The sequence below is a fragment of the Merops nubicus genome, unplaced genomic scaffold, assembly GCF_000691845.1.
Source record: "Merops nubicus isolate BGI_N331 unplaced genomic scaffold, ASM69184v1 scaffold8784, whole genome shotgun sequence".
Taxonomy (NCBI): domain Eukaryota; kingdom Metazoa; phylum Chordata; class Aves; order Coraciiformes; family Meropidae; genus Merops; species Merops nubicus.
Window position 1 is genome coordinate 27,302 of NW_008602258.1, and position 15,095 is coordinate 42,396.

Below are 15,095 nucleotides of genomic sequence, written 5' to 3' on the forward strand. Positions count from 1 at the left end.
TGGGGGTGGTCTTGTTTATGTACCAGCTGATTGACTTGTTTGTATCCCTGGCGCTCATTCATGTCACCATGTTTCTGATTACAGTCTGTGTATTGGTTTCTCTTTCTGCTGGCTGTATCATTCTTGTTGGGCCTGATCACTGACAGAACAGATGCATGAAGAAGAATGTAGCCAGCAGGTCAAGAGAAGTTCTCCTCACTCTTTACTTCACCCTGGTGAAGCCACATCTGGAGCATCATGTCCATTCCCAGGCCCCCCCTGTTCATCAGAGACTAGGAACTACTGGAAAGAGTCCAGCAGAGGCTACGAAGACACTGAGGGAACTGAAGCATTTCTGTGACAAGCAAAGGCCCTGGAGAAGAGAAGACTGAGAGGGGATTTCTCAATATTTATCAAATATCTAAAGGGTGGATGTCAAGAGGATGGGGCCAGACTCTTTTCAGTGGTGCCCAGCAATAGGACAAGGGGCAATGGGCACAAACGGGAACCCAGGAGGTTCCATCTGAACAGGGGGAAAAAAATTCTTTGCTGTGCAGGTGCCAGAGCTCTGGACCAGGCTGCCCAGAGAAGTTGTGGGGTCTCCTTCTCTGGAGAGATTCCAAACCTGCCTGGATGCAATCCTGGGTAACCTGCTCTGGGTGACCCTGTGTTAGCAGTGAGGTTGGAGTAGATGATCTCCAGAAGTCCCTTCCAACCCCTAACATGCTGTTATTCTGTGGAAACATCTTGAACACTATCGTAACCTGTGCCCTTTACCAAACAGTAGCTCCTCTATTATCCACATATTCCTTCCAGAAAGAAGAACTGTCACCAACTCCACCAGCTACAGGGACTGTATCTGGAGCTTTTTAGAAGTGACACCAACTGCCTTAGCTTATTCTGTGGGTATAACTTCACTGCCAAAGATATTCTGGTATCTTTACAAAACTATCCTACTGACTGGTCTGTATTTTGCATGCTTCTTACCCGTTCTCCTCTTTGTTACCCTTATCAAGTCCTCATTTCCCTCAAAACAAATGGCGAGGCCAGACTAACCACTATGGCAAGGACACAACTGACAGGCCTGCATAGAAGTCATTTGAGATGTGACAGCCTGCATTTCATGTTGGAATAGAAAGGGGGGTATGAAATAACATCAGAGGAAGTCTTGGGAACAGAGGGAACATATAAGCAGGGAAAGGATCTGAAATAAACTGCCCCCCAATAGGCTTCAGGATGTTCTCAAGGCTGTATTCAGAGAATCTGCAGCCAAAAATTAAGTTTCTTCAGCTTTTAAAGAGATGCTGCTGCACATTGCTTAACAATGCATAATATGTTGTTACTAAAGTCAAGGGCGGATGTTGATGAGATGGGAAAGGCTTCCCTGGTGCTGAAAAATTACAGCACAGTGTTCCACCACTGACCATGGTACATTAAAAACCTTCCCACTCAGCACATGCAGACTAAAGTAGGTATCAACAGCCTCTTTGAGAGTTCTTCTAACTCAGGGACAGCTGGGGGAGGAGAACATGAAGTCATTGCTGACTTCATGGTCAATTACCACAGGATTACTCAAGGGAAAGTATCCTAGTTAAGCTCTATATGAACTTCCTGAAGCACCTGCTTCTCACTTCCCCTCCTAGACAAAGCCAGTGTTACCAGGAAGGTTCCCCAATCACTTAACAGTCCCTCAAGCTACACTGAAGCCTGATGGAAGGTGTTTAATGAGTGCTGATGGACAATAGCCAGAGCCTGCATTAGTTCTGCCATGAAGATGGGTCAAGTTTCTGAAATTCTCTGCATAATACTAAATATTATGAATACAAGAAAATGAAAGTAGATATTCTCAAGATTTAAGAGGCGTTTGTAAATTAAGCCACCATAAAATAGCTTCTACCAGCATTCAAAAAAGTGTAAGTTACAAGTTACCTTGATGGTTTGGACACTCTACACAACTCACTTTCAGGGATGACTCCATAACCAGACCCTCTATCCATTCTGGACATGGCATCTTACACCCATCACCTTTCATGGTTTAAGTTTGACTTTACAGTCACATTGTTGGTTCTTACACAACTTTTACCAGAAACCATGACCTCCAGGAAAACATGTCCTGCTGTTTTCACAATCACTTTTCTAGGTTTCTGGGATATTCCTGGTATTAGGATTTATACATTACATGACATTATAAATAAGTCCCAAACCATGAAAGACTGTATGGAACAACGATTGGACTGTATGGAAAGATGATTATGGAATCCTCTCGCTTTCCTCAAGACACTCATTTTGAGACAAATAATGAAAGAGCAGAATATATTAATTTTTATGGCACAGCATCAGTCATGGCATTTGATACACTGAAATTTAAGTGCAGCGATAATTTCACTCCTTCCTCATCTTTCATTTTTCCATCACAGGAAAAAAAAAAGTCTTGTTTCCAATAATTTGATGTAAATTTACAGCAAGGAATTTCTGTCTTCCCACACACTTCAGTGTGAGACAAAAAAGGCAAGTGATTAAAAATTGAAGCTGTCACATGTGAAGAGATCAGTTTTCCTTAAAACCCCTGTGTCCTCTGCCTTAGATTTCCCCAAACACGCCTTGCTTTTTTCTCTGCAGAGATAATGCCAAGCTAACACATCACTTAAATAGAAATGAACTGCTAGAAAGCAACAGACAACACCTCACCCACTGAAACAGAAAGCAAGTTACCTCTCGTTTGTTTCTCCTGGCAACTTTGAGAAATTCCATCAGGATCTGCAATTGGGCAGCATGGGACTCCTGTAACACAGTAAATAAGGAAGTGGAACACTTCTGTATACATTAAGAGAAACAAATATTCATCTTAGAGACAGAAACCCACACTTAGCACAAGAATAGCGTTCATTTAGAAGTGAGGATGAGAAAGTAGTTTAAGGCAGTTTTAAGAATGGTAGTTTAACTCTGCCTCACAGGTTTTAAAGTCTTGTTTGGCTCATGACAAGTTTTTGCATGAAGGCAGAAATCCTTGTAACATCTCCTGCCTGTGTGTTAGCAAAGACTTTGCCGTAATTTGAAATTAATTTTTTTGGCTACTGCATCTGAAATTGGTTTTGGAATACAGGTTGCTCACAGAGTCATCTTCAACCCTAGGAGATTAGCATCCACTTCAAGATTGACATAAAGTATTAAGTATTTAGATTTAAAAAAAAAAAAACATCCCCCCAGATTAACATTTGTGTTTATGTAAAGAGATGGCTGATGAAGATTTCACTAGGGTGGCAGACAATAAAAGTCACTGATGAAACTAAAACACCCCTTTCCAATCTTTCCACAACAGGTCATTTTCCTCAGCCATCAGCTTAATACTTTCACCAGTGTGGCCAAAACCTTGACAGGCCAAGATAAGGATAAGAAAAATAAAACCTATATTCCACCATTAATATTGCCCTAATCCTATCCCAGTTTTCTGAGACTTATTTTCACAACTTACTGAAATATTATTAAAGGACTGTGAAGACACCCTCAAAGGATCAAGACACAGGAGCAAGCAGAATCCATTAAAAGCAGACAGGACAGGACAAGTAAAGAGATTAGAATACAAGACTGCTACTTTTCTGAGATGGGTTTCTTCCTCGTGACAGTAATGAAAGTGAAGCAAGTACAACTAGAAAGGAAAAATGTTTTTAAATTGTTCTTCAAGTGTCAAATGTGTTTTTAAGGCTTAGTATCCTTAAAAGATATTTCTACTCAGAATCATCTGTACACCCAGTCCTGTGCCTTCTTTGTTTCAGATTTGTCATAAAAGACAAAAAAGCCTGAGAAAAAAAGAGGTTCTCTTTTACTCTGAAGTTAGAAACCATGCTCTTCACTGAACCACAATAAAAGACTTGTGCATAAGTCTCCACACAATAAGGTAACTTAACAGTTTTGCTAGCATTAAGTAAACATTTTCGGGTTACTTTCCTTCCATCAGAACCAAAAGTTGTGTAAATATTGATTCTGTAAGAGCAGATAAGATAAACCATCCCACATATTCAGCTGTTTTAAAGCATCATCAAAACCCACCCTCCTACCTGAGGTTCAATAAACCAAATTTTGTAATCCAGTTTAATTTAGAAGATCTGGTTCTTTTAACTGGCAAATGGTCACTTGAGACCAAAAGCATGGAATGGGCAAATACATAAGAACTTTCCCACACCAACTACATTTCATTTAAATCACAGGAACACATTGCTTCATATTGTATAAAACTTCAAGCCAGCATCATAATAAAGGCACCTGAACTTTTCTTTCAGCATTAAATGTTAAAAAGGTCTTCAGGGGTGACAGTGTTTCAGGTTCTGTAAATTCCAGTAAAAGGTGTGATCTTTATCACATGTTCATCAAGTTTATTCCTTAACCTGTTATTTTGGACTTCATGCTTATTACCAAGAAAGATCTGGTATTTATTTGTGCAACAATTAATTAGCAAACATCTTCATATGCATTTCTCTGTTCCTCCAGCCACTTTCTCTCATCCTTTTCTATTTCTCCTGCTTGTTTACACAATCCTGCCAGCAGCAACACTATAAGCATGTTCTGGGTGTCACAGCTGAAATGTTAGTTTGCTGCAAAGGTCAGTGAGATGACCAGCATTTCAACACCACAATGCAAAAGAAAGTTCCAAGCAATTAATTTGGCAATGGAATCTTACTTCAAGAAGATAAAAGCATGAAAACAAAAATTTAACTAGACAAGGGTGTTCATTTAAATAAGAGAAACGTCTTACTGCTTCCAACTGCTTCTTCTTTTGCACCAGCAGCTCCAGCATCAGATTGACATTGGCCAGGTCAAGATTGTCTTGGTCAGTCCCCAACAAATCTTGAATTATCTGCCACCTATGGCCATTCTAGAAAGAGAACAAGAGATGTTGGAGACAGTGAGTTCAAGCCATCTAGGGCAATATCCAGCAAGATATTGAAAGCAACACTGCAGTATTTAATCCCTTTGTAAAAATTTCAAAACAATTTTTGGGAATCGCAATTCCCAATTCTCCCACATGTCCATGATACAGCTTTGTTGTCCTACTGTGAAACTGTTTATATAATTTGGGAGACATCTGCACTTTGAGAGCATAACTGCTGCTGCTAGCAATAAATTTCACAGTCACAATTTTATCTGATTTGTGGCCTAGTTTCTGAAAACATGCTTCTGTTAGGAAAAAAAAAAAAGAAAAACATGTCTATCCAAGCTTTGTTGGTTTACATCTATCTGAAATACTGTTAGGTGGCAATACACTTTGATTTTTTCCCCAAGTACTAGGTAAAGCCCTCATGCTAAATTCAAATGGAAGAAGGCAGTATTAGCTTCTTTCTATTCCCACCTCCCACACTACTCCACTTAGAACATTTTCCTGGGAAATATCAAAGCAGGGAAGAAGATGGAGTTCATCACAGTGACATTCTCATTTAACCTGTTAGAGCTGAGGAGGACTCCTCAGAGCGAGCATACTACGATGCAGTCCATTCTTCCCTACAGGCTGTTTGCTCTTCTTGTCAGTAAAAAGTAAAAAAAAAGGCATCTTAGCACACAAAAAGCCAAATAGGTTAAAGCTAATACAGCCTTACATCAAAAATCCTCAGGACAACAGGAGCAGGTGAAAGGTCTTTAGGCCTTGTAAGAGCAAAGCTGTATTAAAATATACCACCCTATGGAAGTTGTACTGCTGTACATGGGTTATAAAACTGAGAACACAGATCACACTCTGATTCTGTGCCATGAAGCAAGCCCAGAAGATATCCAGGCAGTTTTATGTGGGATCAGAGCCAGCACAACCGTACTCAAACACATCCTTCTCCCTCTTGTGGTTGGTATCAGCCTTCCTCCAATTCCCCTGTAAAACAGCTTCGCGCAAGTCACCAGACAAGCCCGTGGCAGCTCCAATCATCCACTACTCTTACTGTAGTTGTAGCTGTAATTCCCAACACTGAATGAAAATTATTACCTTTAAACAAGTGTGCTTCCATAGGTAGTTTCCCCGGTTACATTCAATACATCATATGACACGTAGCTATGCTAACACAGCTTGTCTCTGCATATACAACGCTGGCAGGAAGAATGAGAGTTAACAAGGTTGATGGGATCTAGTGCCCCTGATATTGCCATTATTTGCTCATACAGCACGTTAAAGCATCATCTCAACAGTATAATTTCTTCTAAATGACATCGCATAACTACACAATTGCTGTACAAAACCATTCAATAAATATAAAGTAAGAAAGTTGGAACATACGGTGCTACTCACTGAATGGTCCAATTTGAGCCTTTTCTCCTCAGATCTTTGCTTCTGTTTAAGAATAAGTTCATTGACTAAAAAAAAAAAACACAGAGAAGAGGTAGATTTAAAGGTCACAAAATTACGAAAGATGCTACCTCAGTATTTTTTCTTTAGTTATTAATTCCATAGTCACTTTACCAGTAATTAAAACAGTAGGTTATGTCTCCACTTCTTTCCTCACCAACTCATTTCTTGATTTTTTTTGTAAACTATATAAGATTTTAAAAATCATCAAAATATCAAGCCTACACATTCCCCAAGTTGCTTCAGTTCCTTTTTCTATGCACCTATGGGTCTTCAACAAATTTTTCAACTCCAAGGCAGGGGTGTATCACAGAAGAGTATGAGGTAGATAATATTAACTGATTTACAACAGGCTGAAACCAAGCACAGCTGAATAGAAGAACAACCTTCCTTTAATCACTGATAATTTTTAAAGACATGTTTTTGCTACAGTTTTATTCCACACCAGTTTAGTGAATGGTGCAAAGAGAAAGGTAACCTCAATGCTTCACACATATACAAGCTCTTCCCCTTTGACAAGACTCAAACCCTGGAACATACATCAAATATTTTCTTCCTCTGTTTAAGAGGCAATTAATTAATATTGCTTAAAGGAAGGTATATGAATATTTTCTGTATCAAATTTTCACACACATCCATCACACAGACCTCAATACAGTAACCAAAAATAGTACAATGTGTAATTCAGCCTCCCTGCTTCAGTGTGCATGCTTTGTAAACAGGGCATGTTCTTGATTATTAGACTGACAACAGTACAAGAAAACAGAAGTAAATAAAGAGTTTCAAATCTCTAACCATCAGAAAAAACATCTTCATTTTGCTCTTCTCAGTACACAAATAGCAGCAAGTCATTCTCACTACTGTAACTCAGCATGCAGAACTGCTGGAGGCAGTGCAGTATTAATTTATACTACTCACCACTTCTTTTAATAAAATCCACAGCTGACCAAAGAGCTAATGTTTGGAATTTATTTTTGGATTTTATTTTCATTATCCAGAAGCCAATTATTTATGGGACAAATTTATAAGTGACTGCCTTCCTTAACAACTAAGATATTTCTCATAAAAGTAAGCCTAGAGCTCACCTAAGAAGTTGGGATAAAGATGATCTATGTTGTCCACAACATAGTTGCATTTGGGACATCTGTTATTGTCCTCCAAGCTCTGGTGAATACATTTATAGCTGATTAAAAATATAAAAAACAAGAAACAAAACAAGTGAGCAAACACGAACGAACAAGATATAAGCGCAAGGTAGATATGATAAAACTTGGATAAGTGCACTGTTGCCAGCTAAAAGCTGCATTGCCAAGATCCTACAGTGGAGCTAAAATGTGCCAGTATTAAGAGTATTCTGCAGGAGAAAGACAGCAAAGTTTCTTGGCAAGAATTAGAAAAGGTATTTAAGTGTTTCACTCTCATTTCCCCGAGGATTGTGGCAGTGTGGATACACACTCATCTCAAATTCATGCTCCCCTTCCACAGGCAGAGCTAACAGACTGTATTATTCAGAACCAACTCTTCTAGATTAGCCAACTACTTCATAAGCAGCATAAAAACCTATTACACATTTTGGTTGATGGAGCAGGGAAAACACCTTCAACTCCTCACGTTTTCCTCCACCTCCTGGTGGTTGTTACCACAAGTGACCTCAGAGGTGGTCTCTGTGAAGCTGTTAGCTATTTGATATACTGTAACTACAAGATGCACAAGCACCAGGCTTAACCATCTCACTAACAACATAGGTGGATGTCAGCTGCTGGTCAAGACATCATTCAGCAACATAGCTCTGTTCTTCCTAATTAAAAATTTAGGAATGCTCCTCATCTTGGACTTCTAAAAAAGTTACAGATAACAGGGATAAAGTGTTACCACAGGAAGCACAAAATCAGCTGTTATCTTACCTATGGCAGGTCCAAACATTTCTGAAAGTTAACTGAATCTGCTGCTTGAGGAAGTGCTTTATACTACCAAATTACTACTTGTAAAAGGTAGGCAATTTCTTTCTAGTTAACAGACACTGTAAGAGCATAATGTACACATCATGGTCCAACATTTATTCCAATCCCCACTGAGAGCAGGAGCAGCAGTTACTTCCACTCTGTAAGAGATGGACATTTTGTGTCATACAAAGGAAAAACTTACCAAAAGCTGTGTCCACACTTTGTCATGTAGGCTTCTTCAATCATATCAAAACAGATGGGGCTGCAAACAAACAACAACAAAAATCACAAAGAAGTCTTTTTAGGCTAAAAAAACGAAGTGTTATTAATTCAAAGCAGCCACTTAATCATGCTTAGGTGATATCTTCCATTTGTAAAATCAAAGAGGACATAAATACAACAGCAACCAGGCAGGACACAGATCCAAAGGGCAATCAACTTGAGTTCTTTGAACTCAGAGCAATCCTGCAGTCTGCTACAACCAGAAACCAAGTGTGCTCACTGCTAGAGCGTTCAGCAGTTGCAAGCCACCCAGAGTACTTTCTACAAGCAAGGCTGCAGAAGAACCTCCTTTGGGCTGGGACCTTCAGAGGCTGGAAGACCCATGACCCATCCCTGTGGTACAGTCCATGTTATGCACCAGTGTTCTCTGGAGCATTTTATTTTCCATTGTTTGCTTGTTATGGAAAGTAGCAAAGACACAAACTAAAATTATATCGGGTTGGATGGTACTTTGAGCAGCCTGCTCTAGTGGCAGATGTCCCTGCCTGTGGCAGGGTGGGCTGGAACTAGATGACCTTTAAGGCTCCTTCCAACCCAACACATTCTAGGATTCCATAATCACCTCTACTAAGTCTCAAACAGCCTTAACGTATTGATAAATTATACCAAAATTAGTTTATCCTCCTTTTTTTTCCAGCCAATGGCTATATATAGCTTCCAACAATGAAGCAAAGAGGTAAAGGAGAACACAAACAGTAATGTCATGAGAACAAGAACTAATAAGCAGAAGGTGCTGACACAGGGGTGAAGAGCAGGGCTGACACTGCTGATGAGCACAATGAAGGTACAGTGCAACCTAAAGAGGGAACCAACAGTCAAGAACATGTTACAGAGTCAAAGGAGAAGATGGGAAACGTAGACCACGGGCCTGTTCATAAGGAAGACAGAAGAATGAGAACAGGAACAAGGGCTTTAGTTTTTCCCAAGACTAGTGACAAAAGTGTAGCCAGTTCTCTGGGACAGACCACCAAGGCCCAAGCAGGGAGCTGAAGAGAAGAGAGATGTACAACCAAGGGGTGATCCACAGGAACCAGAGCAAGACAAGAGATGGGAATTCAGTGACACAAGCAGTGGAAGAAATGTCTCATCATCAAGCAGCTGTGACATGTTTGAAAGGCAAACGAAACAAACAAAAGCAGAGGAGAGCTGCATTTAACTTCCAGGGACTCCTACGGCTGCTGCCCCCGATAGCTGGTAGGACAGGCTGTCACACAGACTCAGCTGCAGCTCAGTCCAGCTGTCCTGTGAGATGCTGGGGACAGCACATGACACACAAGCTGTGCCACAAGCTTCACCTGGCTTTCAAGCCCTTCCAGAGATCCAAATGATCTCCTTTCACTCCCACAAATCCACATCAATCTCAGCCCCAAGATGTTTTCACCAGTATTTGTTTTCTTCAGAGCTTGCTCCCACCTTCTGCCCACAAGGCAGCACCCACAGATTGAGCTGTTAATAAACAGCTCGCAACTTTTTAAAAGCACAAATCTTTTTTAATCCAAGATCAAAAACCCAGATCAGACCAAAATAAGTAATGCCTGGTTGAGCAGGGGAGGGGAGCACCCCAATTTCTCCCCTTGTTAGCACCCCACAGAAGTCATTCCCCCTTTCTATCACCCATTTTAGATGATACTAACATGTTACCCCATTAGGCACTTAATAGGAGGAAACCACCCATGAATAGTTACTTTAAGCCCACAGAGTTGAAGTTGTGGCCCCTGATGAATGCAATCACCCTCTGAATCACCAAACTGGAAACCATGGATGCCTTGGAAGATTCGTTCAACCTAACATAAAAACCACATTGCCTGAAGTATTCCACCAAATCATCTGTATAAACACAAGATAAAGACAAATAAAACTAGAATGCTATTCTCTGAACCAATCAAGTAATTTCAAAAAGAAGTCTCCAAAATAATTGGCATGCATCTGTCCCTCTTCCACCCTGAGCGACCCTTTTCTGCACATTTGTTTTGACCAGCACCAGCTTTGGGTGTTCCAGTCACTGCTTCCAAGTTACTTAGTTTCAAGGCACTGTTTAGTTAGAATAAATTATGACCAAATTTAGCCAACAAGGTTGGATTAATAAGAGGATAATTGTGCATCTTTGTATTTTTTAAACACCAACTAACAGAAGTCAAAGACTTATGGTTACACAAGTAGAGGCTGTTTTCTCGCCAGTGGTGATGAACAGCTTAACTACTTCGCCTTCTTCTAGCCATGCTGTGTAACATAGGCCCACTCTGTATCATGCTAAAAGCTGCTATTCCCCCCAGGGCCAGATGTGTTCTTTCCAGCACACTCCTAATGCCCTGCCTCCAACAAAACCAACAACCCACAACTCCTCTGTCCACAATAGGACATCCTAAATTAGAGCTAAAATAGGAAGATTACCTCCAAACATGACAATGACCCAAGACCACTGTTCCCAGACTTATTCTTCTTCATACCAGTTTGACTGGAGAAGCAACAGAGCAAAAGTAGTTGAGAAAAAGCAATTAGATCCAGCCAACAGAGCCATTCAGTGTCAGGGTCATCATTAACAGAGCCTGAAGTTTCCATTAAGAAGTATTTCCTCCGAAACACTTGCTGATTTACAAGTGGAAGTAAGATTGATGTCTTTTAATACTTACTGAAGCCAGGCTGTCTGTAACACATGAAAGTGGCTACGCACCAGTTGTTTCAAGTTAATCTAACACAGGGAAGGTAAAGAAAGTAGTGGAGTGATAGGGACAAGACATACTGCAGCTTGTAGAGTACACCAAACCTGAGAAGCATGGGTATGGTGAAGTCAAGGCTTCTGTACATGAGACAGCTCTTATTCTCCATTTGTCTTCAGCAGCAGAGTCAGGCAAAAAGGATGCAAACCACTTCAACAAGACAAAAATGTCACCAATCTTTCCTAGATGCTGATGCCTTGTTTACTGAACAGATTTTTTTATCCAGCATTGCAAAGGACTTACTGTTCTTTCCCTGTGGGGTAGACTGCAAACACTTTTTAAATCATTGTAAGGAAATTGATACCTCTAAGTTTTGCTGGCTGTTCTCAAGGCACCTCTCAAGAGTGCCACTGCTACCCTGCTGCTACCCAAACCCGGCACTTAAGTGGTCACTATAAAATTCAAATACATTTCAATTTTCCTGCTGCTCTGCAGCAAACAAGACCCACTGCAGTTTCTCCCTCCCCTCTGGTCTAAGCAGTGAGCAGGACTTGCTGCAGGCTCTGTGCTTCCCGTGGAAGGTGGCCAGGTTAAAGATCCCTGCCATTACTATCTGCTCAGTATGAGGCACCAATATAACAGCAGATTAGAAAAGCACAGTTGTACAGGGTATGGAAACAGCTTGCTGTGTTTTCAGTTTGTGACCTCCAGGGTCAATTCCCAGTACTCCCTACTAAAGGGGTTTACCAGATCACAAACATCTGAACAACCACATTCAGCCCATGCGTGGCACTAGCCACCTGAGGAAAGAACAGTTTTTAAACACCCATGAACCTGCACGTTCACCTGTAAATGCAGGACATGACCCTTCCCACCCCCAGGTCTGTTTGGTGTACCTCTCTACATGTGCCATCCCCTCTCCAGGTTCTCATGTATGCCAGAGCTCAGAAATCAGCTCTGGAATAAAGCAGCCACTGAGGAGAGCCGACAGTAAGATCCCCTCTGTTCAGGGAGCAAAGCAGACTGTGATTGGTTTTAGAGGGGTTTGGTCAACCACTAATGGGAGGGCTAATGTAAGGCCTGGGAAAAACCATAAGCAATTAAATTGCTGGACAAGAGAAAATCCTCTGATTAGAGGATTCCCTTTCAGATGCTCTCCAGGCAAGTGGAAAGAGGCCTGGCTACAGGAACAGCAAAAACTAGACCTTTAAATTCTATATCCTGCACCAAGAAACAAAAAAAGTTTCCCCTTTCATAATAAAGTTGTCCAGTAAGCCAGGACTATTTTCTTTCGTAACCAGTTACACATTTCCAGGCAGAGGCTGATACATACCACAAATGGTACATACTTGCAAACTTCTGAACCTACACTTGCTAAACACTTTACAGCCTAGGCCAGCAACATGGACCAACGTTTACATTAAAACCTGGCCCTCACACTGCTGAGGGAGCACTTGCAGAAAACAGGCAGGGAGGCTGCACATGTTAATGCTATTTACAGTGTTTTCCCCTTGCACTTTGATGTTTGAAACTCACCCAAGCTTCTTTACTCTTTCCCACCTTCTGTCCAGAATAGACAAAAATCTACCACCAAGTTTACAGCTGTACCTAACAGCAACTCACAGCCCATGTTCAGAAAAAATGTTAATGTTCCCTGCAGCTCACAGCGCCCTGAAAGTGTCCTTATGAGGTAAAAAGGGGTAGATGGAAAACTTCTGCTTCTCACACTGAGATATCCAAAGCTTGTTTAAATCAATTATTTAAGCCTGCACACACCCCACATCCCCCACCTTCTTGGGCATTGCTCAAGATTCCAGAGCTGCCCAGTTGAGCTTATTTCTGTACCACAGAAACACTAAACTAACTTCTGATAACTCAAAAAAAAAAAAAAGGAAGGAATACTACAATTTGAGTTGTTAGTGTCAATAAGTAAAACAAGCCCTCTAGCCCACAGAAATACACAGCAGTGAAGAACCCAGGTAAGTTAACTATAATCATTGCCTGCTCTTAAAGCTTCTGATCTGTGCTTCTGTATGACCAACATGGCTCTTGTAAGTATCAAAAAGGGGACAAGAAAAGACATTTTGCCCCAACTGCTACTCATCTGATTTTATTCCTTACTTCTTCAGCCAGCAGCACCCCTCAATGATGGGGGAAAAAAGCTAATTACACCTTCTCATTGCAGCATGCACAGTGCTTACCTGCAGCAAAAAAAAAAAAGAGAAAGAAGAAACTCAGCAGTTTGAACCATCTTGAAATACTTCAATTGGCCTACAAACTTGTGTGTTTGAAGGGGAATTACACCCATAACTTGTTTCTACAACAGACAACAAAATGGGAAATGACAGCTGACTGAAAAGGGGCAGAGAGCAATGGTTGCAGACCACTACTGCCAATGTGAAAGTGTAGAGGGAACACAGGGGCAGGGGCACTCACAATCGAGTTATCCACCCATAACCAACAGCAGTGCAGCCACCTCCTGCACCGAGTGCCCTTCAATCTCCCTAACATGGCCTAGAGCCTTCAGCCAGAGCAGGACATCAGCTGATTACAGTTCTGCTCTCAGCCCACTTCTGCTATTGAGCAAATGACTACTCACAGTAGTAAGTGCTAATTTCTTCTTATTACTTATTACTAGTAAGAAGCACTTACTAGTTTTTCTGCCACTAACTCTTTTGCAGCTTCAGGTTCTCATTTCAGCAGCAAGAATATTTCCCATCTACTCTGCTAGACAGTTTGCAAAGCTGTTTTGCAAAGTTGTAAAGTCAAGCCTACAGGTTGTCTGAGACAATGCCTGTCCTGTAGAGATGCCAAACATCCAACCATCACTTGCATGTCACAGCTGTCAGACAAAGTCATCTTGGAAGCTGTGCCCCATTTCTTTCTCTTCCCCATTTCTTTCCAATATACAACTTTGCTACAACTTAAGTGTCTTGCCAGCCTCTCTTCTGTTTGTCTCAGATGCAAATCCTTACCCTTACTTTCTGTTCTCACATTTTAGGACATCCAACCAGCTACAAAAGTCAAACCTACTCCTTATGATAGAGGTTTTGAAACCCATTAGCAATGGGCTGTCGTTAAAACTGCAGATTACCAACAGTTCCCAAACCACACACTGCAGACAGCCTTGGTCCACCACTTTTGCTGAAAGGTTATTTCCAGATACGAGCTGCAGTTTTGGATGAACATGAGGACAGCACCTGAATAGCTTCAAGAAAAATCTTTGGTGATATTTCCCACTCGTTTAGTCATAGACTGACACAAACCTTACACCTGTTCCAAACTAGCCAACTATTCCCAGTGCAGGAGACAAACTCATGTCAGCTTCACTGGATCTGTCAACAACCATGAGGCTCCTTCGATCCCCATCCAGAGAAGTACAAAATCCTCTGCTGGCCCTTCATCCAGGGGTCAGAGCAGTATGAGGGTTCCAGAGAGGTCACCTCACCCACTGAAGGCCCCTGACGGGGCTACAGCACCAGGCAAACAGGACATCTGCTTGCAATGTCAACACATAATGAGGAAACACCTCGCGTTGTGGGTCCTCCTTTCCGATACGTCAGTCTGGTCTAGCGCTTAGCCAAGGAGGAACCTGCTAGGAATAACTTTATTTTGCTTAAAAACAGAAGGGGTGAAAGCAGTGCTGCTACACAGGGCCCAAAAACAAACAGAGAGCCACAGGACGGGGGAAACCCCCACAGGCACAACGCCTGGAGGGCTACTAGCCGAACGCCGCCTCTCCGTCCTCAGAGAGCCCCCGAGGTGCCGCTGCCGGGCTGCTCCGCCCTCCCACCGGTGCTTTACCCCCCCGGGCTCCCCGCCGGCATGGCGGCGCCCCGGTTCCCTCCTCGGAGCGCCGCTATCCCGACATATCGCGCTCACCAGACGAAGTCGTTGCTCTTGTCCTCGTAA

The 15,095-nt window shown here is 41.7% G+C and overlaps 1 protein-coding gene across 1 annotated transcript in view; it reads right to left on the reverse strand.

The window, feature by feature from the left end:
* The window catches only part of LOC103771009 (E3 ubiquitin-protein ligase RFWD2-like), a gene marked incomplete at both ends in the record, with an annotated part of 38,179 nt that extends 23,088 nt beyond the window's left edge, over window positions 1–15,091 (reverse strand). The window contains 6 exons of the mRNA XM_008938292.1: window positions 2,692–2,760; window positions 4,730–4,849; window positions 6,245–6,309; window positions 7,387–7,484; window positions 8,447–8,506; window positions 15,066–15,091. Of these exons, the coding sequence (XP_008936540.1) occupies window positions 2,692–2,760; window positions 4,730–4,849; window positions 6,245–6,309; window positions 7,387–7,484; window positions 8,447–8,506; window positions 15,066–15,091 (438 nt within the window). The remainder of the gene's footprint in view (window positions 1–2,691; window positions 2,761–4,729; window positions 4,850–6,244; window positions 6,310–7,386; window positions 7,485–8,446; window positions 8,507–15,065) is intronic.
* Window positions 15,092–15,095: the final 4 nt, after the last annotated feature.